Source organism: Peromyscus eremicus, chromosome 3 (genome assembly GCF_949786415.1).
Source record: "Peromyscus eremicus chromosome 3, PerEre_H2_v1, whole genome shotgun sequence".
NCBI classification, from domain to species: domain Eukaryota; kingdom Metazoa; phylum Chordata; class Mammalia; order Rodentia; family Cricetidae; genus Peromyscus; species Peromyscus eremicus.
In genome coordinates this window covers 126,814,698-126,839,065 of record NC_081418.1, presented here as the reverse complement: position 1 = coordinate 126,839,065, position 24,368 = coordinate 126,814,698, and the positions used below count along the sequence as shown (strand labels likewise).

Below are 24,368 nucleotides of genomic sequence, written 5' to 3'. Positions count from 1 at the left end.
TGTGAGCCTTTTCTGCAGTTATATGAACAGCTGAGTAAAAAGCAGACAGGTAATACCCTCCCCAACACACACACACACACACACACACACACACACACACACACACACACACACACACTATAAGGAGTGCATTTATAAAATATCTGATATCTACAGAGCTTTTTACAAAAATAAATTTAGGTTTAGAACAAACTTGCTGTGACTTACAAAGTTATACACACTACATTTCCAATCCAGCTGTCTTGGTTGGCTTCACGTCCCCTCAGGTATGAGTGACTGTTGGGTCAAGACCACAAAAACAGCATAGAGTAGGGCCTACTTTACAGGCGAGAACAGGCCGTTTGAATTGTGATGCCTCAGTGTCGTATGCTCTCTCTCACTATAAGGGGAGGATGGCGATGGAGTTTCCCTGGAGACCTTTATGGATAGGGTTTCTATCACTATAGGACCCACCCTTTAACTGTCAACTGCTTTGGGACTCTGGAGGGAACTAAATCAAGCCTGACCATCCTCAGAGCAGTAAGAATCTATGCTGTAGTGCAGCACCAACATGACCACGTGTTCTACAGAGGTGTATAAATTCCAAGGCTCACAACACACTACATTAGAGATGGTCACTGCAGAGGAGCCCTTTACAGGGCTGGCGACGCCTTGGTAAGAAAAACAGATCTGCTGCTTTATGAGCAGCTCCAAGTTTACTGTTGCTTAAGAAAGTCACAAAAGAAAGATGGCAGTTGGGTTTCATTTAAAAGCAATCAATTAAAACAACTGGACCACATAGCTGGTCCCCGGTAAAGGGGCTGGAGGTACAACTAAGAGCCCAACTCTAAACGTAGTGATTCCATGGACTTGGTTATCTTATGTCCTTCCCTTCACCAGGGCTGTGAAAGTGGAGCATGAAGAGACCAAGGGGATTTGCTACCACACTCACATCCAGGTACCATGCTACCTTGGGTCAGTGACAGAGGCTTTCACACCCTGCCTTGGAAAGTTGTGACCGCAGAGCCCGAAATCAGTGTCAGCACTGATTCTAGGGTTCTGATGATTCTACTCCAGAAAGGTGCATGAAGAGGTCTCCAAGCTCTGTCACGTCGACATCATCGGTGCTAGGGACATGCTGGGTTTCTCGGTTCTCGATAAAATCCCAAAGCCGCACTGAGTTAAAGAACTGCAAAAACAGCCAAAAAGCACGCCTGGGTCAGTGGAGATGGCAGCAGCAGACTGAGTGCTGGCTTGCTTTGCTTTGTTGACCCCACTGCTCTGCTGCCAAAGTGTTTGGGAGGGGCCTGGGCAGTAGCTGGGAATCCCCACATCTCTAACCAGCTTACCCTCACAGTGCCTTCAGAACTCAGCTGCTTCCGAGGTTTCTCTGGCTCTGCCAGCCGCCCATCAGGGTAAGCATGGCGGTAAAGGCACTTGCTTCCAAAGGGACAGGTCCCCTTGCCTTGTTCAAAGTATTTACATGCCTTTTTCCTGTAAAGCACACACACACAATCAATCAATCAAAGACCGATGAAAATAAAGAACAGCTACAGTCTTCCTGCGGCCCCACCTGTGACAGTGGCGAAACCTGTGCTGGGAGAAGTGAAGTGACTTGTTGAAGTCACAGCTGGGATTCTGATTTCCAAGCTGGGCAAAGCTGCTGGGATGCACTGCGTGGAGGTTGCAGTGCTCAGTAGCAAGGACGGCCCTCCCCACAATGCTAGCCCTCCAGTGCCTCTGCACCAGGGCTGAGCGAGGCCTGGGTACTCCAGGTGCCCATGTTTGAAGCTGATTCACCAGCTCTGCCCAAGTCTCCAAAGCAAGTGAGTTAGTTTCCTTTCCTCCTGGTCAAAAATTTTGACAAAGCGAGAGGGCAGTCTGGTGAAGCAGGTCTTAGATGCCTGAAGCTATGGGTGCCTTCTACTTTTAGAGCCTAGCTTAACTCTTCCTTGTACCTTTGACCCTTCTCCACTGTTCTGGGATTTTATATTTTTATATAAATAAATAAATAATAGTAAACTCTCAGGTCTCTAAGGGCCCTTCACTAGCCCCAGAACTGCCTCCTCATTGGGCATGGTGGCCTACACCTGTAATCCCAAACCTTAGGAAGCAGAGGCAAGAAGGTCTCAATGAGCTTTGAGGCCAGCCTAGTCTACAGATAGTTCCAGCCCAAACAGGGCTATAAATAAGACGCTGTATCAAAAACAAACCTGCCGGGTGATGGTGGCACACATCTTTAATCCCAGCACTCGAGAGGCAGAGGCAGGTGGATCTCTGTGAGTTTGATGCCAGCCTAGTTCCAGGACAGCCAGGGCTACACAGAGAAACCCTGTTCAAAAAGAAAAAAACAAAAACCGGCCCAGAGGTGGTGGCGCATGCCTTTAATCCCAGCACTCAAGAGGCAGAGGCAGGCGGATCTCTGAGTTCGAGGCCAGCCTGGTCTACAGAGTGAGTTCCAGGACAGCCAAAGCTGTTACACAGAGAAACCTTGTCTCAGCCAAAACAAAGACAAAACACCACCAATAACAAAAACCACAAACAAACAAAAAACCCCAAGCAAACAAAAAACAAACCAAACAATCAAAACCAACCAACCACAACAAAAACCCAGAAACCCTGCCTTCCCTGGGCCCCACTCTCACACGGCCGTCCTCTTTCTTCTCCAGTTCTACCTATCTGCCCACCAAAGTCAAAAGCTCTAGCTTGGCCACCTCACTCGGTGTTCCTCAGCTCTCACATCCAAGCTATTGACAAAACAAATCCCAAACCGACTGGCCCTCTACTTTCCATTGTCCCATTCCCAGGGTATCACCCTGTACTGCCTGCCTGCCAGTCATGTCTTCCTTGACGCCCTCCCATCCCCACTAGTAAGTCTCTAGCCCCTTCAAAGGACCACAGTGGAGCTGTGCTGCCTACCCAAAGGATAGGGTATTCAGGGCTCCACAAGGCTTTCTTCTTGCACCCAAGGGAGACCCAAGTGCCTTCTCTGTTCTGCCTTAGGCCACTAATGAAATCTGCCACCACACTGCTGTGTCACACTTTGATGATCTCACTCATCTCTCATGTTCTGGAGAATGCTCAAGAACATCCACCAAAGGGACGCACAGCCAGGCAAGAACAGCAGCATGGAGGCGACTTCTAACCAGCACAGCACCTTTCTAAGCCCAGCCAGCTCTGTCCTGCTGCATCTGCCCTCTTGTGGATGCACAATCATATGACAGGAGGGAAAAAAATGGTAAAATGGGTAAATATTAAGCTACAGTAATTAGATGAACATAAAAACTTTCAAAACAACAACAACAACAAAACTTTCAAAAAGACAAAAAAACAAAAATAAAAACAAAAAAAAAAAACTTAAGGAAAAAAGTGACTTTTTTCCAGGCATGATGGTGTAAGCCTTTGATTTTAGTACTTGGGTGACAAAGGCAGGTGGATCGACGAGTTCCAGGCCAGCCAGGGCTACACAGTGAGAGCCTGTCTCAATAAAAACAACAAAAAAGAACAAACAGAAAAGCGAGTTTTAAAGGGCAAATCTGATGTTGCCTTGTGGGTTTTGTAATATGTAAATACAACACACATTATTCATAATACAAATGACAAAGGACAGATACAAGGCAACAGGAATATTCTGTGAGAAATTCCTAGGAAAGCATTTCTTTTAAAAAGATGCCAGATGTGGTTGTGCATGCCTGTAATCCTAACACCAGGGTGGCTGAGGTCGGTGGCTGAGGCCAGCCTGGGCAACAGAGTGTGTTAAGTGGCATGACGAGCGCGTGGGGGTTAGTCCTCATCTTGCACCTTCCTGCTCATTACTGTCCTCTGCCAGAGTGTGAGCTGTGTGAGGCTGCCACTGTCAGCCTCTTTGAGTGACGTGTCCCCTGCAATGGACAAGGCCTGTGAGATGGCAGATCCTCAGCAGACACCTGGTAAATGCATGGAAAATGAGAGATGCCAAGTTCACCTAAGCACCAGGCATCAGTGCTCATCTTAGAACTCATCTGCTTCCTCAAGGCTGCGCTCTGCTCTGCAGTTCAGAGCCCGCCCAGCAAAGTGCCTGACAGGAGCGAGAAGCTCTGGGATCCATCCACCAGGTCCACATTCTCGGGAAACCTGAAGCTAACAGAGGCTCAACCCCACCCAGCCAGGCGGGTGCCAGGACCCCTATGAAATCAAGGCACTTACCCCATTCCCTGTTTGAAAGCTTCAATCAACTCATTCTTTTTATTCTGATCTTCTACCCAGTACACACTTGGAATTACAAACTCTGATATCACACGGCACTCTGGACAAGACCTGAAGAACAAACAAATCAGGTTTGTAAGGGGGAAAATAGTATCACGAGTCCTTTGCACATTCCACTCTGAAACCCCTTGTTCAAATGCACGGCCAGAGACACAATCACCACCATCTAAGAGCAGCCTGTGATGATGAAAAGGTTCAACTCAGTAAGAAAAAGAGATCTGAGCATTCATCCAGGACAGCCAATAATCACACAAACAATGCTCATTATCCTCAGTGACTATGGAAGGCAAGATGACAGTAAGATATACTTTACTCCTGGGACAGCTCAGATTAGAAATAAAGGCAAGTGTTGGAGAGGATGTAAAGAAACTGGAATCCTTATCTGCAGGTAAGAGTAGGAAATGGCTTCAGTTAGATGCCAAGCTACTGTGACATTCCTGGGGTCTAGACTTATATGAGTGCCCACTAGCTGGTGAGTAGATTACAAGCTGTTTCTCAGTCAGACACTTGTCACTCACACAGCATGCTCATCAGGGGTGGCCCTGGGAACACTTCCTAAGGCAAAGGCCATGCGTAATGACGGGCAGAGTAAGGAATTTGTGGAGAAAAAACCTAGGTTGGGGGCTGACAGAAGACAACAGGAATGAGGGATGACCAGGTTTCTGAAACTAGACTGCATGTCAGCTGAGCAACTCTGGAAAGTACTGGACACTGCAGAATTGTATTCTATCTCAGTGAAGCTGCCACAGAGGCAGGTTCCCCAACAACACGCACCAGGCAGTAGGAAGTGCACAGGAGTCATATTCCAAGGGAGCATCAACCCTTTATCAAGGTAAAAACCCTCAAAGCATGAAAATGTTATAAGGCAACTAGCCTAAGGCAGATACAATGACTGTCCGGAGTCCATGCGGTCTGCAAGACAGAACCCAGCCATCAACAACTTATGGTTTTGCAATTTCCCCAACATGGAGAGATTGAAGAGGCTGTCATTTAAGACAGACAGACAGACCTGGAAGGATGACTTGTACAAGCTCACACAGCTGAGGCCTGAGCTCTAGAGGGCAGCAGTGCCCATGCCCGCAGAGAAACCCAGCTGCACTCACTTTATGATCGGGTTTTCAAACTGTTTAGCGCATCTCCATTGGCGGATGCAGGAAAGGCAGTAGGTGTGGCTGCAGCTGGAGAGAATGCCAAACCTCCTCTCAGAAGCAGAAGCCTTCTCCAAGATCACCTCCATACAGATACTGCACACTTTGTCCTGGCTCGCCTGGAAGGCAAAAGCCTTTTCCATCTCGTGTTCAAATGTCGACATACACATCTGAGGACGACAGGGAGGGAAGCTTTAGGTTCTCTTTGGCCAAGATCCCAGGAACTGCTCAGTCACATAGTCACAACAGCTGTTAAAAACAGTACCCACAGTCCCTGAATTCAGGACACAAAGATCTGACCACAAAGTGGACCTCAAGCCACCTTGTCCTTGTCCTAGGTTCCCTAGTAGGATATGGTCACTACCAGTTTAGCTGCCATGGAGTTCTAGAACACTTAGGTCACTGTGGGAGTTGCAGGTCTCCTGGCTCTTCTGGATGTTGTGCCTATTCCATGCCATAACAATACAGGAAATGCCAAGTAACTGTGACTGAGCTAAATGAATTCAAGTGAACGAAGGCGGATGAGACGACCCAGGCCCCTGCTCTCAGAGCTGAGTGCATATAACAGTGCCCTCTGCATGTGGATGATCAGACCCAATCTGAGTTCCACAGCTTGCTACTCCACCATCCCATGGAAGCTGGACCGCCAGGAGTGCTGTCTGCTGACATGTGCATTAGCAGCCCTCCTGGGACACAGGCCTTCTCTGTCAGAGAGGCCATGACCACTTTATTCCACATAATTACCAAGTCCTTAGAGGAGGGAGCCTGGCCTCTCACACTGTAACCCTGAGCTGCTTCCCTTCTCTAATCCATCTTCATAACTCTGGAATGAGCAGAGCCTAATGTAAGGCATAGCCTCCAGAGCCAGGGACATTCATAACCTTAATACTTGGCTCCCAAGAGTTCATGATCAAAGGGACTAGAGAGATGGCACAGCAGTTAAGAGCTCTTGTTGCTCTTCCAAAGGACTTGAATTTGGTCCCAGTACCCTCATCGGGCAGCTTAACACTGCCTGTAACTCCAGCTCAAGGATTCTACAACTCTCTCACCTCTACAAGTACGTACACGTGTACACACACACACACACACACACACACACACACACACACACACACACACACACAGAGAGACTTTAAAGCAATGTCCACAATAAAGGTTTTTCAAAGTTTTCAAAATATTGGCTAGCTGGATCCCAACCACAGAGATATGTAAACCCAGGGATGTGTGAGAGACTGAGTGTACATGTGGTATAGAAGGCAGGCACAGGTACATGTGCTCCTGAGTTGGAGCTGTTTTCTTTACTTTGTATTTCTTTTACTCATTAGTTTTCTTAAAGAATGTACTCAATGTTCTGTGAAATGAACACATTCACGCTTTTAAAAAAATGATTTATTTCTTTTTAATTTTTATTTTATGTGCATTTGTGTTTTGCTTGAATGTATATGTGTGTGAGAGTGTCGGATCCCCTGTAACTGGAGTTACAGTTGTGAGCTGCCACATGGGTGCTAGGAATTGAACCCCGGGTCCTCTGGAAGAGCAGCTAGTGCTCTTAACCACTAAGCCATCTCTCCAGTCCCTGATTTATTTTTATTTTATGTGCACTGGTGTTTTGCCTGCATGTATGTGTGTGAGGGTCTTGGATCCCTTGGAACTGGAGTTACAGACAGTTGTGAGCTACCATGTGGGTGCTGAGAATTAAACCCAGGCCCTCTGGAAGAGCAACCAGTACTCTTAATACTGAGCCATCTTTCCAGCACTACTTTGCATTTCTTAAAGCTTAATTATTTCTTTTTCACTATAATTCGTGTGTACACGTGTGCGCGTGTGTTGTGTGTATACATGCATGAGGTTCTTATGGAAGTGAGAAGGGGATGTCAGACCCCAAAGTGGGTGCTAGGAAGTGAATGTTGGTCCTCTGCAAGAGCAGCAAGTGCTCTTAATTGGTGAGCCATTTTTCCAATCCTAAACTTTGCATTTCTAATACTTCTTATTCTTCTGTGTTCTATTTAATCAAAAACTGATCAATCGGCAACAGGAAAAGAGCTTGAAAACCGAGTATAATAAGTCAGTACACAACACAGGCAGTCCTGGCACAAAGACGGCTGTGAGACTCCGGACTCTGGCCTGTGGTACACTCAGGGTTCTTAAAATGAGTTCATGCAAGGCTCTCAAGTTACCTTCTCATGAGCTTTCCTTTGTTCTGGGTCAAAGGGGTGCAGGACTTGAAGCCTGCAGATCTCACACATGTCCCCATGCAGGTAGACACAGGCATCTCCAAACCGGCACTCCCCAGCAGCAGCATAGGGGCACAACTGCGGCTCACTGCTGTAGGAGCTGCTGGCCTCCAAGTCATCTAGGCCACTCCTGATGGCATCTAGGTAGGAGTGGGGCTTCATCTCTGGGCTGGTCTGAGGGACACTGCAGCCACCCGGATTAGTCACTGTGCTCGGGAGAGTCTTCTCTTCAGCCAGGCCAGTGAGATCTCAACACAAAATGCACACATACACACATGAGAACGGGCTCACCTTCACGTCAGCTTCTAGGCCCAATTAGGAGCAGCTAGAGAAAAGCAGGCCTGAGAACAACAGTGCAGAGCCTGCGGGATGGCCAGGTGGTCAAGGGCTTGCCATGCGGAACAGAAGAGAACGGGGTCTCTTTATACAGAACAGAAAGGTGTCAACATAGACTATTTAATGCTAAACCACCCCAACACATGAAACCCTGAGAGGAACAACCCCAAGAGCTAGGAAACCTTCCTGAGGCCCAGCAGCACAAAAGCCACTTGACTTCCTTCTCACAAACCTGGTCTCAGCCTAGACCCCTTCCTTGCCCTGTATCTGAAGAGGCTCCTGAAATCCCTAAAGCAGTCACTACCAGGGCATGGCACCAAACAAGAAGAGAGTGCCGGCCCCTCCATTAAAATACCCAGCTTCAGCCTGGCGGTGGTGGCACACATCTTTAATCCCAGCACTCGGGAGACAGAGCCAGGCAGATCTCTGTGAGTTCGAGGCCAGCCTGGTCTACAGAGAGTGTTCCAGGACAGCTGAGGCTACACAGAGACACTCTATCTCAAAAAACCAAAAACAAAAGACAAAATAAAAAAAAAAAAAATCCCACCCAGCTTCAAAATGAATAGCCTGCAGCTTCTCATCAGTGGTGATGAGGCAACTTCAACAAAAGACCACCCTGACACCCAGCTGTGGGGATGCACCCCTGAACCTCTGCAGCCTGTTTTCAGCTCAACACCTGACACCCCAGGATCTTCCTGAGGAGGCCTGAAAGCGGCACTAAGGCACACACCCCGCTTCCCCGCTTCCCCCAGGTATGGAAGGCTGCAGTCACTCACTGTGGTCTCTGAGCACCAGTGTCTTCTTCTCCCGCTTCCCCGGTTCATGCAAATGTGTCCTCATAACAGATGTGGCGATGTCAGGAGAAGGGTGAGGACTGGGCAAGCTTGAGGAGGGCAAAGAGTGGGGTGCAGGGCCCACAGCTCCACCTGCTGCAGCTGGGGGCTTTGTATGATCATATCTGAACAAAACATGACAATGTATCATGGTCACGCAGGCCCAGCACTGCCCCCCCCACCCCCACTACCCACACTCCTAGCCCCCAACAGCTGGACTCATCGAGGTGGGGAAGGGTCTGTCTCTGTACTCTCAAATAGAAAAGGCTATTGGGGCCATGGAACCTGCTACCTATCCCCACACCTAAGTGTCCCAGTAGGGCTGACAGGAACCCATCCACTGCCCAGGACACCCAGAGAAGCCCTTGACATCTGTGCCACCAGGAGGCCCTTTGGGAAGAACTCTCCAGGACGCACAGACGGGTGGGTGGATGGGTTGGGAAAGAGCAGGTGGCTGACTCAAACTCTAGAGCTCTGCCAGACATCGAGGATTAGATAGGCTCTGCTCTCCAAAGTGTGGAGCATCTCACACTGTTGTCCAGCCTGGTGCAACAGGGTTGTGTGTGCACAAACGCCATGAGCCTCCATGCCTGAAGTCACTCAAGCATGAACTGGAAATGGCTTTAAAATAAATGGTACACCACCTCATGACATAAAAAACCCACGATGAGAGGATGGGCTGGTGGCAATGGGAAAGTCTAGGTGTGTTATACGGGGTTTAAAAGCAAGACACAAATTATTTATATTCTAAGTACAATTTTAAGTTTAAAATTTCCCCTCATCAATACCCATGCTCAGGCAGGCATATGGCATACACCTGTGTTCCTACCACTGAGGGTGGAGGCAAGAGATCCGAAGTTCAAAGCCAGCCCTGGCTACATAGCAAGTTTGAAGTCAGCCTGGGTGGCATAAAACTGTCAATAATACCAAATACAACCCCCACTCCCCCCCCCCCCCCAGCTTCACTCCAGTAGCCACAGCCGTGGCAGCCTTGCCTGCAGCGTGCACCATAGGCGCAGTAGCCCTTTTGGTAGTATTTGCAGATGGTGGATGGCTTGCTGTTCGCCAAGTCATGTGAGAACAGGCACTGGCTGCCTTCGCGACACACACCATGCATAAAATACCTGAGGAGACAAGCACAGAAGAGCTGAGTCCCGCCTGGGAAAGCAGCACTCTCCAGCACTAACACGCCAGCCCCGCCCATACTGCCCTCACCTTCCCTGATTCTAAACCAAGGGATTTTACATGACTCACAATGACCCAAGACTAGCTTTTTAGAAGAAAATTGACCTCAAAAAGTTTCTATATGGGGGATGGAGAGATGATTCAGCGGTCACGAGTACTTTCTGCTTTTGCAGAGGACCCAGCCTCTGTTCCCAGAACCCATCTCAGCTAACAACCATGTGAAACTCCAGTCTCAGGGGGATCTGATGCCCTCCTTCGGTCTCTCTGGTCACTGCATGCATGTGGTACACACACATACATGCAAGTAAACATCCATACACAGAAAATATTTTTCAAAACCCTTCTATGTGGGTAAGCTCTTGATTTATGTTAAGTATGTAAGATATGAGTTTCATAACTGGGAAAACCCACATGACTGACTGGTGTGAGAAAGTCTTTGGCTCAGGCCAAGTCACAAAGCCCTCTTCCCTACCCTGCTGTTTCCCCTGTAAGTGATGACACCAGCTACTGCTTCACGAGGTTGCTGCAATGAACCCCAAGAGAGTGCGGCATCAAAAGACACAGTGATGCTGGGCACGGTGGCACAGTCTGAAATCCTATCACTCTCAGGAGGCTGGGGATTTAGCTCTGTTGGTAGGGTACTTGCCTAGCATGTGCTAAGCCATGAGTTCCATTCCCTGCACAGAATAAACCAGATGTCGTGGTACATGCCAATAGTCCCAGCACTCAGAAGAGCCAGGAGGATTAGAAATTCAAGGTCATCCTTAGCAACATAACAAATCTGAAGCCAGCTTACACAGGAGATCTTGACTTAAAAGAAAATAGACCTGGTCAGCTGGGTGGTGGTGGTGGCAGCGGTGGCACATGCCTTTAATCACAGCATTCGGGAGGCAGACAGGCGGATCTCTGTGAGTTCAAGGCCAGCCTGATCAATCCTGTCTCAAAAAAACTAAAAAGGTGTAGAGCAGTGAGTGGTTCTTAACCTGCAGGTCTCAACCCCTTTGGAGGTCACATTGTCAGATATCCTATATATCAGATACTTACATTACAATTCATAACAGCAGCAAAATTACAGTTATGAAGTAGCAACAAAATAATTTAATGGTTGGGGGTCACCACAACATGAGGAACTGTATTAAAGGGTCGCAGCAGTAGGACGGTTGAGAACCACTGGTCTAGAGAGATGGCTCAATGGTTAAGAGCTCTTCCAGAGGACTTGGGTCTGATTCCCACCCAACACCCACATGGCAGCTAACCACCTGTAATTCCAGTTCCAGGGAGACCTGACACTCTCTTCTGGCTTCCTCAGGTACTGCATGCATATGGTGCATAGTCATACATGTAGGCAAATCATATAATATACACATATAAATAAAAGTAAAAAGAGAAAAGGAACCAGAGTGTGCACTGGGCACAAGGGATAGCTCTGGGATGGTGGACATACATATTCAAAATGAACTGGTGACAAAACCTAACCTTTGACACTTCTAACAAGTTTTTATAAGTTACACCTCAATAAACATTTAAAGACAGACAGAGACGGGGTGGGGGTGGGGGTGGGTGGCTAGACAAGCAGGCAGAACACAGGGGATGGTTAGTAGCCAGGTGCAGCATTCACATCTGGTCATCATCTGGCTTCAAAAGATGATAAAAGATGTAAAAGACGTTTGAGGCAATGCACTGAAGTCTTGAGTATGGACTAGGCCACAGTCCATACTAGCCGGTAAAATGAACATTTACTGGGGCTGGTGATGCAACCCAGCTGGCAGTGTGTTCACCAGCTGGCATGAGGAGCATCACTGCAAGTGACAGTACTTGCTGTCTATAATGTCAACACTCTGGAGGTGGAGCAGTTCGAGGTCACCCTTGGCTACATGGGGGGTCCATGATGTCCCATCCCTCAAGCCCCAAATAAAGAATACATAAAAACACAATAAATTGAATACAGCTGAAAAGAAGAGATTATTGCTGTGAAATAATCCTTTTGTATACTTACTGTGTGAATATATGTCACTATGATTGGTTTAATAAACAAACTGACTGGCCAACAGCTGGAAGGTTAAGCGAGGAAAGCCAAACTGAGAATGATGGGATGAGGAAGGGCAGAGTCAGAGGAGTTGACAGCCAGATGGAAAACGAGTCAGATACACAAAATGGGATAGAGGTAAAAGCCACGAGCCTCACGGCAGCACATAGATTAACAGAAATAGGAAAACTTGTAAGAGCTAGTTAGTAACAAGCCTGAGCTATTGGCCAAGCATTTATAATTTATATTAAATCTCTGAGTCAGTTATCTGGGAGCAGGTGGTCGGAACAGGAAAACTCCACTTACAGATTATAAAACATCATATAGCCAGATATGGTGGCTCACATCTTTAAACCCAGTACTCAGAAAACAGAGGCAGGCTGATCTCTGTGAGTTCAAGGCCAGCCTGGTCTACAAAGAGAGTTCCAGAACAGCAAGAGCTGTTATAGAGAAACCCGGTCTTGAAAAATCAAAAGCAAACAGCAACAAACAACAAAACCCCAAGACAAAGAAAGACAGAAAGAAAATAATAATAATAATAATAATAATCTATGCACAAACCCACAAAAGTAGTATGTACATATAATGTAATATTATTCAGCCTTAAAAAGGAAAACATTTCCAACTCAAAACTACATGAATGAGCCTTAAGGACACCGTGCTAAGTGAAATAAGCCATCACAACAGATACATGTGAGGAGGTACTTTGAACAGTTAAATTCACCAAGGCAGAAAGCAGAGGGACTACTGGCAGTTAAGTGGGGGGAGACTGGAGTTCAGCATAGTATTTTTGTCTCACAGGCAGAACTCTGGAGATTACTTACATAACTGTAAATGTACCAAGGCCATAGAATTGTAACATGGGCGCCCTGGCAAAGCTTAAGCTATATTAGATTCACTTTATCACAATGTTTTTTAGGGTTTCTACTAAAATGAACACCATGATGTATGAGGAAGAAAGGGTTTATTTCAGCTTTCAATTCTCAGGCCGCAGTCCATCACTGAGTTCCACTGAGTTCACTGAGGACAGGAACTCAAGGCAGGAACACTGCTGACTGGCTTGCTCAGCTTACCTACTTATACTGCCCAGGGGTGGCACTGACCACAGTGAGCTGAACTCGCCCTCGAACATCAATTACTAATCAAGAAAAAGCAGCAACAGGCTTACCTACAGGCCAGTCTGATGGAGGCATTCTCAAGACCCCTCTTCCCATGTAACTCTAGTTTGTGTTAAGTTGACAAAAAACAAAACAAAACAAAACAAAACAAAAAACCAACCAGGACATACAGTATTCTTTAAAAATTCCATATACAGGACCTCATTTTGTCTAAAAATATTATGAACATAAACTATTGTGCTAAGACTGGTGATCCATAGAAGTATTGAACTGTCTAGGATAAGGGGACTCACAGAAGGGTTAAAAAGGAGGATGAGAGGTAGCTGGGATAAGCTCAATATATAAATAAAGGGGTGGAAACTTTAAAAGCTGGTGATGCCTACAATAGGCTGGTGGAATCTAGGCCATCATGGGGCACTTTCCTAACTTCAGCACCTGCACTTCCCAACATTTCTACATGAACACATTACATAACCACCTTTGTAGTAACAAAGTGCTGACGGTGCTTGTAAACGACTGGGTGCAGTGTACACTGTTCAGTTCAGTCTTATTCGGGCTCCCCAGAGTGCAGCTCTTATGAAGGTCTGTAAAGGACAGGGACAAGTTACACTGATGTAACCTTCCAAGTGCAGGCTGAGTGCTGGGGAAACAGCAACAGGAGACACAGATGGCCAGCGAGGGAAGAGACTAGAAGTTCATGCTGCATGGAAGAAAACGGGCCAGAAAGAAAGGGCAGAGAGGTGAGGTGTGGGCAGGCCTGCTGGGAGCCTAGACGGGAACCATGCTACCAGTGCTCACCAGGTCACCTTGGTGTTAGCTGTAACTCTGCTGCTCAGGCCAGGCTTTCTGGAGATTCCAGAACACCCCCTACAGTGGGGCCTGCAGCCTGCAGGTATGAACACTGCAGGGAGGAGGGGCCTGAAGGTGGTAAAACATCCCTTCACAAAAGGCTCAGAGATGCTTTTCTATAACATAACAGCTTTACTGGAAAAGAATATTTAAAAATTTACTTAAGAACACAAGGGCCAGGCACTTGAGATGCTGGAAGAGGAGGGTTGCTAAATGCCATACTGGCTACGTACAACACCTTGTAGAAAAAAGGAAAACACACACAGACACACAGACACAGACACACACACACGAAATTTCCCCACCAGCTGAAGTGGACCAGCAGATTTGATCCTGACCTAAAGCCAGCTGTTGCTACTGGCCTGCCTGGTTTACCTTGCACCCCTTCCTTTCAGTAAAGAACCTTTCGGAATTAACTTGTGGGTGGAGCCTCCTCACACTCCACTAAACAAACAATCTGAGGAACACATGAGGGGAGGAAACATATAAAGGATGATCAGTGGCTATGAACCATCTTGGCTTCGAACTCATGAGAGGAACATACAACCCAGGAGGAAAATGGGAGAGCTGAGCTCAGAGAGCAAGAGGACCCACAACATGCCACACAAGACCACTAATTAGAACACACCTGCCTCTTCCTCTTCCTCACAGTTCCAAAGCCCAAAGACTAATCATGGTTACATCCACACTGACAGCAAGGCTCTTCACCCTGCAGAGCTGGCCCCGTGGCTAAGCCAGGAAGGGAAAGAGCAAAGCAGACAGCCCAGCACCTGGCTTTTTCCATGGCGGAGACACTGGACCAAATGACAGAGCCCAATTTGTGATGGGGCTGGCAAGCTGCTGAAGATCCCCACTCCTGCTTAAGGAGCAAGCATGTATCTTCGCCTGCTACCTCCACAAAAGCACCCCTCCCAATCTGATAAAAGGGACAATTTCCTCATCAGAATCAGAGCCAGAGCCCACCAAGATGAGAAATTGAAAGCTGCCATGGCCCTGGACTTTTCTAGGAAAAGATTTCCCAGGAAACATTTCCCAAGTCAGACACTGTTCAGTAGCTTGCTAGAAGGCTGATTTGAAAAGAAAAGAAAATTGAAGAGGAGGAAGGGAAAGAACGGAGGGCTTAGGAAGAGGCTCATGGAGTGCCCATGGCATTCAGAGGCCCTGGGCTCCATTCTTAGCAGGCAGGGACGGGGCGTAGAGAGCAAGTAAGGCCATGGAAAGGAATCACCACAGTGGGTCTGAGACTGATCCCTCTGAGCTGGCCTAAGAACAGCCTTTGGCTTCTAGAAGCTGCTAGTATAGTCAGAGTCCCCACACTGACATAAGAGCTTCCCACTGTGCCTCAATTGTACCGTGGTGTGGTTCACACAAAACCTACTTGCTTCCTCTTGGGTCTGAAAGGTGGGTCACAGGCAGAAGCTGCACTGGCCCCCCACACTGTAACCTGCCTGGTACCTCCAGTGAGAAAAAGTGCTGCGTGCTTCTCTGCAGGGATAGAAGCAGCCCTCTGGACTCCTGCGCTTCCTTGCTAAGCCAGCCTAACAGCCTTGGTCTGGAGTCCAGCTGTATGCTAAACACTATGACTCTCTAGCTAGTCTCCAGGTGGAGGGTGGTTAATCCTGGGACTCCTCCAGACAAGAAGATATTCCACATCTAAACAGTTGGGTAATTCTTTTCATTTTCTGAGACAAAGTTTTGTTATATATTGCCTCAGCTGACCTTGAATTTCTGGACTTAAGTGATTCCACCTACTCCCCTGCCTCAGACTCAAGTGGCTGAGAGTATAGGCACGCCACCACACCAGGCTTGGTAATTCTTTGAGAAATGCCACTCAAGATGGCAGTGGAGCAAGACATGGTAGCATAACACCTGTAATCCCAGCGCTCGGGCTGAGTTGGGGACTGCAAGCTGGATAGTAGCTTGGGCCATAGAAGGAGACCCAGTCTCAACAAAGCAAAACAAAATGACTAATATATTGTAACCATCCATCAACTGGGACTGAAGGCACAAAAATAACCTGGTGCCAACAGCCCAGCCTGCAATGAAGACTAGGACTGGCAAGCTCCAACACATGGTGGCAGGCCAGTTTACGATGGCTACAAAAATAGAAGGCCAAGTGTGGTGGCGCACGCCTTTACCCCAGCACTCGGGAGGCAGAGGCAGGCGGATCTCTGTGAGTTGAGGCCAGCCTGGTCTACAGAAGACAGTCAGACCTACAGCCTGGTCTACAGAGTGAGTGCCGCAGGACAGTCAGAGCTACATAGTGAGAGCCTGTCTCAAAACAACTACAAGCCTGGGGAGCTAAGATAAGAAACACTTCACAGTCTTCTGGAAAAAGACTAGAGATTTCCTTAGTCAGAGCAGATGACTACCAAAGGTCATCTGCTCCACCAGACAGGTGACAGCAGTCTAGCTACAGTGCAGCAGCACATAAGAATGAGTTTTCGAATCTGACTGCTACCTTCCCAAGCCACACTCAGCAACTAGCCCTCCAGACTGCAGTTAAGCTCCTGAGTCCACATGTGCTGATTAGTTTTTATCAAGTTGACATGACCTAGAGTAACCAGGGAAGCAGGAACACCAATCAGGAATAATTCCACAAGATAGGTCTATAGGCATGTAAAGTATTTTCTCGATTGATGACTGATGTGGGAAGGCCCAGCCCACTGTGGGTGATGCAAACCTTGCCCAGGTGGTCCTGGGCTAGATAAGGAAGGATGCTGAGCAAGTAAGTCATAGGACCAAGCCAGTAAGCCGCATCCTCGAAGGGCTCTGCATCAGTCCCTGCCTCCAGGTTCCTACCCTGACTTCCCTCAATGATGAACTGTAATGTGGGAGTGTAGGCCAAATAAACCCTTTCCTCTCCAATTTGGTTTTGGTCTTGGTGTTTATCACAGCAAGGGAAAGCAAAACAGGACACATGTAAAGGCAGAAGAGAACTGACTCCACAAAGTTGTCCTCTGACTTCTACACATCAGCCATGAGACACATGTGCCCAAACATGCATATCATATACTTGCACAGTAATAAGGAATACAATTAACCACAGCTCCCAGATAATTTGGCCCCCTTTATGCTGTGAGTCCATGCAAGCCATTTCACTGCTCCAAGTGACTGAGGTGAGATTTAAGCAGACTCACAAGTGACAATCACTGCTTCCAGGAAAGCTAGTGAGTTGAGTCTCGTGTCAGAAGTGAAGCCAGCTGAGCACATCCTGCCTGTCCTCTGGGGCACATTCATCTCAGTCTAACAAACTTCAACTGCTGACCTTTCCCCTGAAAGAGAGGACTATGTATGGGCTGGAGGGGACAATGATGTGAGGGAGCTTGAACCTCAAAACAGGGAGGTTCCTTCTGGGGAACAGTCCAAAGACTTCCAGGCAACATAAACCTGTGGTTCACTACAGGCCCCAACCTGCCAGAAATCATCCATGTAGCTGAAGCCAAACCCAAGAGAATCAGTCTGGTTTCCCACGGGGCTTCAGTTGTCTCTCTCTCCAAACCTGCTTCTGCAACTCTTTCCAAACACAGGTAATGTGCAGTCTGAGATTCAGGACTGCCTGACAGCACACCATGGGAGCAGCTATTTGTGCCCACGTGTATGCATGAACATGAGATGCACGCACAGGTGGCAGCATGTATCTACCATGCATAGGCGGTAGAATGTAAAAGGTGTCCTCTTTACATTCACTTATTTGTCTACTGTGTGCACATGTGCACTTGCACTTAGGCAGGAGTGAAGATTACCCCAGAGTCATCTTCAGGAACATCCGCTGCCTTTGAGACAGGCATCTCTCATTGACCTGGAGCTCACCAGGCAGGCTAGACTTCCTGGCCAGTTAGTACTCAGATCCTCATGGCTAACACTGGGTTTCTGACTCCCTAGCACTGGAACAGCAAACATGCCCCCATACCCAGTGTTTTCACATGGGCTCTTGGGATAGAACTTATCTTCAATCTTGCAAGATAAGTTAGCTGACCCCCAGCCCCTTGTGGTATTTGATACCATAGAACAAAGAGTATTCAATGTTAGGTTTTAAAGTCGTCAAGCCTGAGAACACTGCTTCTCATAAATATGAGAATACATAAATACACAATGGCCAAGTTGTGTACAGGGCCATTTCAGAAATTGTTTGAAGTCCTGTGCTAATGCCAACCCAAAATTCAGCTAATAATTTATGAAACAACTCACATGGCAATCTTTTAAATAAAATCTACTTAACACAATCCAAAGACACTAATTTGGTACTTGTATGCTTGCTGAGGTATGGGCAGGGAACTATGAAAAGTCTTTGTTTTCCATAATTAAGTCATTGCATGTCTGCAAGAGCATCCTGTAACTCACAGCACACAGCAGTCTGGCATCTGAACTGACTGGGGCAGTAGGTGGCAGGAAGGCAGTACAGCACCTGTACCTGTGTTAGAATCAAGGTCAAGCAAGCTCTGTGGCACAGCAGAAACACCTCGGGTCCATCACACTTTGAGTTAATGTCAGGTATGTTCAGAAACCCGTCACTGAGCCAGTGAGATGGCTCAATTCCATCTCCTGATGCCACCATGGCAGAACCCATCCCCGAAGGCTATCCTTTGACTTCACACATAAACCACTGCACAGCATTCACGCGCGCACACACACTCTCATGAACATGAACACACACACACACACACACGCACGCACGCACGCACGCACGCACGCACGCACGCACGCACCCTTCCAACACAATTATTTTTTAAAGAAACCTTTTATCATTGTCAAGTGTTTTGTGATCTCCACATACATGGAATTAAGACTCAACAGTTTAAGAAACTTGGCCCTATCCCACAAATCATTCCTTGCGCCTTTACTGTAAGTTATCAACGTCAAGGACAAGGCTTTTGTGAATAAACTGAGAAAACACCCCAGTTTCAGCACAAACACAAACCTGGCACTCCTGTCGTTCCCCAAAATTTCCCACTTAAATATTGCTTTTATATTCAGCAGGGCCCAACTTCTTCACATCCTTTAAAAAAAATCTTTTAAAAAACAAAAACAAAGCTGGGTGGTGGTGGTGCATGCCTTTACTTTAACCCAGCACTCTGAAGGCAGAGGCAGGCGGGTCTGAGTTCAGCTGGTCTACAGATCCAGTTCTAGGAGAGAGAAACCCTGTGTGTGTGGGTGGGGTGGGGTAGGGTGGGTGGTGGTGGTGGTGGTGGTGGTGAACTAAAACAAACAACAACAACAACAACAACAACAAAAAACCCATGTGTGTTGCCTGCATTTATGTCTGGGCACTGTGTGTATGCTTGGTGCCTGAAAAACCAGAAGAGGACGTCAGATCCCTGGACTGGTGTAACAGATGGCTGTGAGCCACGATGTTGATGCTGGAAATTGAACCCGATTCCTCTGCAAGAGCAATCACTACTCTTAACTCTACAGTCTCATGCTTCATAACTTTTTACAAGGAAATTTCCTTTACGGACTTTTTGAGAAAATGGTCCTTCGATGGGAACATATTTAAAGCTCTGAAACAGCCAGGCAGTGATGGTGTACCCCTTTAATCTCAGCACTCGGGAGGCAGAGGCAGGCAGATCTCTGTGAGTTCGAGGCCAGCCTGGTCTACAGAGTGAGTTCCAGGACAGCCAGTGTTGGCATTCAAGCATCTGTACTGGCCTGTCCTTAGGGTCCTGACAGGATACATCCTCAGCTGCAGCCACTAAGAGCACCCACTGTGTGCATTTGCTACGGTCCATTGTAAAAGACAGGCCCTGCCTGGCTCTCTTTCTCTTCCTTCGCTCTCGTCCCCAGGGACTAGTCTCTGCCCCTTCACTCCTCTCCCCTACTTAAACCTCCCACACGGGCCCTGTTGTATGGTGTTGACTCCTTTCTGTTATTTTTAAAATACAACAGCTAGAGCTACACAGAGAAACCCTGTCCCCCAAAACAAGACAAACCAAAGCTCTGAAACATCCTTTAGTTGAGCACAAGCTATGAGACTCAATGCCAGTGTCACACTTACACCACTCTGAAGCTAAGCTTAGGGAAAACCTGACAATCCTGAGGTTGTTTCACTGTGGAAGATATCCAGCTGACAGAGCAGGACTGATGGTGGCCACTGATTGAATGTCTTCGAGGGATTATCTAGATTAGGTCAATTCAGGTGGGAAGATCCCTCATGAATGTGGCGATATCAATCCTTAGGCTGGGGTGTGGTGGTATTGTGTTCCCCAAAATATTGTGAACCCTAATAAACTTATCTGGGGTCAGAGACAGAATAGCCACAATATTAAACATAGAAGTTAGGCAGTGGTAGCACACGCCTTTAATCCTAGCATTCCAGAGGCAGAAATCCATGTGTTCAAGGATACAGCATGGTGACTCACACCTTTAATCCCAGAAAGCGAGCCTTTAATCCCAGGGAGTGGTAGTAGAAAGCAGAAAGGTTTAAAGGGCGTGAGGACCAGAAACTAGAAGCATTTGGCTGGTTAGGTATTTGGCTAGTTAAGCTTCAGGCTTTCGAGCAGCAGTTCAGCTGAGAGCCATTGGGATGAGGACACAGAAGCTTCCAGTGTGAGGAAACAAGAACAGCTGAGAAGTTGGCCAGATGAGACAGCTGTGGCTTGTTCTGTCTCTCTGATCTACCAGCATTGACCCCAATAACTGGCCTGGAGTTTGATTTTATTAATAAGAACTTTTAAGATTCATGCTACACTGGGGGTCAAGACTGAATAAACTAATCATTGCTCTCGGGGTGTGATGTGATCAACTATCTCAAGCTCCTATCACATGACTCCCCCTTCACCATGGACTGTAGCCTCCAACTATGAGTCAGAATAAACCCTTCCTTATTATATGCCGATTTTGTCAGGGATAGCACAACCAGTATAGCAGCACACCCTGTAAGACTTGACAGGGCCACAGAAAGAAGCCCACAAACACCAGACTGCCCTTCAACAGAAGGGATCCTTTCCCAGCATTCCAACTCTTACTAGCACATCCCTTAGGACTCTCTTACTTGTGAGACAGAACTAAAGCTTCCAGGTCAGGCTATCTCCAGGTGCAAAAGAGGGAAAAAGAATCAAAATGACTTAAGCACTATATAAAGATTCTGTAGTCACACATTTTAGGAAAGTGTAGAAATTAAAAAAAAAAAAAAAGGTAGAATTAAACCATAAAGCAACCAGGTGTGGTGGTGCACACCTTTAATCCTAGCAAGGGAGGCAGAGGTAGGCAGATCTTGATCTATAGGCTAGCCTGATCTATACAGCGAGTTCAAGGGCAGCCAGGGATACACAGACAGAAACAATAGAAAAAGCCATAAGCAAGCAGTTTTAGAAATTATTTTCTAAGTAACCTGAATCTGCTTTACAGGACACTATGACAGGAACATTTCCTCCTGCAAAAGGAAGGGAGTAAATACAGGCACACTCACCCTCAACAAAGAAAGACATTCTCGTCCCAATGATCCGAAAGTACTGGTACAGACTGTCTTAGAGTTTCTGTTGCTGTGATAAATCACCATGACCAAAAGCAACTTTGGGAGGAGAGCTTATACTTCTAGGTAACAGTTCGTCACTAAAGGAAATCAATGTAGGACTCTAGGCAGGAACGAATAATGAGGCTATGGAGAAGTGCTGCTGACTAGCTTGCTCCACCTTTCTTACAACATCTAGGACCACTAGTCCTGGGTGACACCACCCCTGGGAGTTGGGCCCTCCCACAAAAATGAACCACAGGCTAGTCTGGTAGGATCATTTTATCAATTAAGGTTCCCTCTTCCCAAATGACACTGGCTTGTGCCAAGTAAACATAAAACTAGCTAACACACAGACACTAACTGCAATTTTCTGATAACTACTTAACATAAGCCACCTGGGCCCTGGGTACTTGGCTCAATCAACCCTTATGTCGAATTTGAAAAGAACTCTTCATAAACGTGTCAGGTACCCACACTAATGAGAAGTAACAAGGTAATTAAATGAAATGTTTATCACATAACCAAACTACATCTGTTTTTTTTTTTTTTTTGGGGGGGGGTGTTTCAAGACAGGGTTTCTCTGTGTAACTTTAGTGCCTGTCCTGGATCTTGCTCTGTAGACCAGGCTGGCCTCGAACTCAGAGTTCTGCCTGACTCTGCCTGCTGAGTGCTGGGATTAAAGGCGTGCGCCAACACCACCCGGCCACATCTTAATTTACTCAAACCAACTGAAATTTGTATAAGCTGAGGCTCCTCTATCCAAAATGCTTGGGCTCCAGAGTGTCTTGAGGATGGCATAAAAGTCTAAACATAGAATTCATGGTATCATATATGCTTATTCACATATTCTGAAAAACTTATACAGTATTTCCGACAATTTTCTATTTTAATATAACAAAATTTCATGGTGAGGAATTTTCCACTTGTAGTACCATGCCGGCTCTCAAAAAGTTTGGGATTCTGAAGCGTTTCGAAATTTGGATTTCCACATTCGGGATGCTCACAAGCTGCACTTCCCAAGCTGCAAATCCACAGGACTAGACCCTAAGCTCGTCACCGAGTTACGACGTTGCTACTCAACCATTTTTATTTCAAAACAGGAGTCACAGAGTAGCTTTCTGGTTCTCCATCTCGTCTAACAAGCCATCCATCAACGCTGTCTTTCTGCTCCTAAATGGGTCTAACCTCTCTCGGTGGTCTTGGTTTCCTGAACCGCGAAATGGGACCATCCGCTCAGGATAAGTAATGCGACCAGCCCGCGTTTCCCGCAATCCCCCTCGCTCACTCTCTGCAAGCCGCGGCTACAGCTGCTCTTGCCGCTCCAGCCTCTCCGCGGCCTTCGGGTTCCTGCGTGTTATCCCGCTGTACACGGCCCGCCTCGGCCCGCCTCGGCCCCTTACCTCCCTCCGGCTGCCTGACAGCGCCCAAGGCCCCGGGGCGCCGCGCACTCACCTGCAGGTGACCTGCTTGGTGCTCATGGCGGCGGGGCCACAGGCTGGAGTCGCGCTAAACTCTCAGAGCCGCCAGCGACACGGCCCAGCCCGGCCCCGCCCCGCGCGCGCGCAGTCGCGTCACTCTTGCGCGCACCACCCCCGTGCGTGCGTCACCTGTAGGGTGCCGGCCGGAAACTTAACCGCCGTCATAATTAGTTCCGTCGGGGGCGTGGAGCCGGAAGGTCCTTACTCCCTAACGCTCCGGGTCTCGCCTTTTCAAGACTAAGGGATTGAGAGTGAATGGCATCCTAGACTTGCCAATCGTCTGCAGGGCCGTTACTTCCTAGGGTTTGGCCCATCTCCAAGACATTCTTTTTCTTCTTTTTTTTTCGAGACAGGGTTTTTCTGTGTAGCTTTGGCGCCTTTCCCGGAACTCACTCTGTAGACCAGGCTAGCCTCAAACTCACAGAGATCCGCCTGCCTCTGCGTCCCGAGTGCTGGGATTAAAGGCGTGCGCCACCACCGCCCGGCTAAGACATTCTTTTTCAAAGGTAATTTTATTATTTTTATTTTATGATACGGGTGTTTTTGCCTGCATGTATGGCTGTGCGCCAACCATGAGCATGCAGTGCCGGAGCAGTCCAGATGAGGGAGTTAGATCCCCTGGAACTGGAGTTACAGACGGTTGTGAGCTGCTATGTGGGTGCCGGGAACTGAACTTTTTGTCCCCTGCAAAAGCAGCCAGTGCTTCTAACCACTGAGACATACTCTAATAAGAATATTTTTATTTCTTTGATAATTTCATATATGTGTACAATGTATCTTGATCATATCCAACCCAAATAGCTCCTCTCCCTCTGGTCTTTTTATGTAAATACACACATACACACACACACACACACACACTCATTACTCAAGGCAGGAACCTGGAGACAGAAACTGAAGCTATATATATATATATAGCTTCAAATATATATATATATATTTGATTTTTGCAAATATAGTTGTGTTGTCAGCTTTGAAAAAGCATCTCCCAGTTTATTGTATTGAATTGGCGTTGTATAGAAATTAACAGCATATTGGTCTGGAAACATTATACTTATTTTTTCCATTTGTATAGAGGTAGTTCACTGTATTAAACATGTAAGGTCTGCTGAGTGCTCAGCTCTAAATAGGACATCTATGTCAACACTCAACCCTGCAAGCAAGGCTCAGGGAACATCATGGAAGAAAGGGTAAAAGAATGTAAAAGCTGGAGGGTGGGAGGAATGCTAAGAAATGCTGTCCTCTGTGCATTAGCATTAGAACTCTGAACTCCCAGCAGCTGTAGCTATCTGCACAAGACTGGGCCTGTGGCCAGATGTGGTGCTGCATGCCTTTAATTCTAATCCTTTAGTCAGGAAGCAGAGGTAGTTAGATCTCTATGAGTTTGAGGCCAGCCTGGTCTACACAGACTAGCCAAGACTACATAGTGAGACTTTGTCTGAAAAAAAAAAAAAGATTGTACTCAGTATTCCATCACAAATGGG

The 24,368-nt window shown here is 47.2% G+C and overlaps 1 protein-coding gene across 1 annotated transcript; it reads right to left on the bottom strand.

Annotated features, from left to right (window-relative positions):
• Positions 1-113: 113 nt before the first annotated feature.
• On the bottom strand, positions 114-22,975 carry Mkrn2 (makorin ring finger protein 2). Its single transcript, XM_059258419.1, has 8 exons — positions 22,859-22,975; positions 9,771-9,899; positions 8,719-8,900; positions 7,550-7,854; positions 5,328-5,542; positions 4,165-4,275; positions 1,329-1,473; positions 114-1,168 (listed from the first exon to the last, which is right to left on the bottom strand). The coding sequence occupies exons 1-8, from the start codon at positions 22,882-22,884 to the stop codon at positions 1,031-1,033; spliced, it is 1,251 nt and encodes a 416-aa protein (XP_059114402.1). The 5' UTR covers positions 22,885-22,975; the 3' UTR covers positions 114-1,030.
• Positions 22,976-24,368: the final 1,393 nt, after the last annotated feature.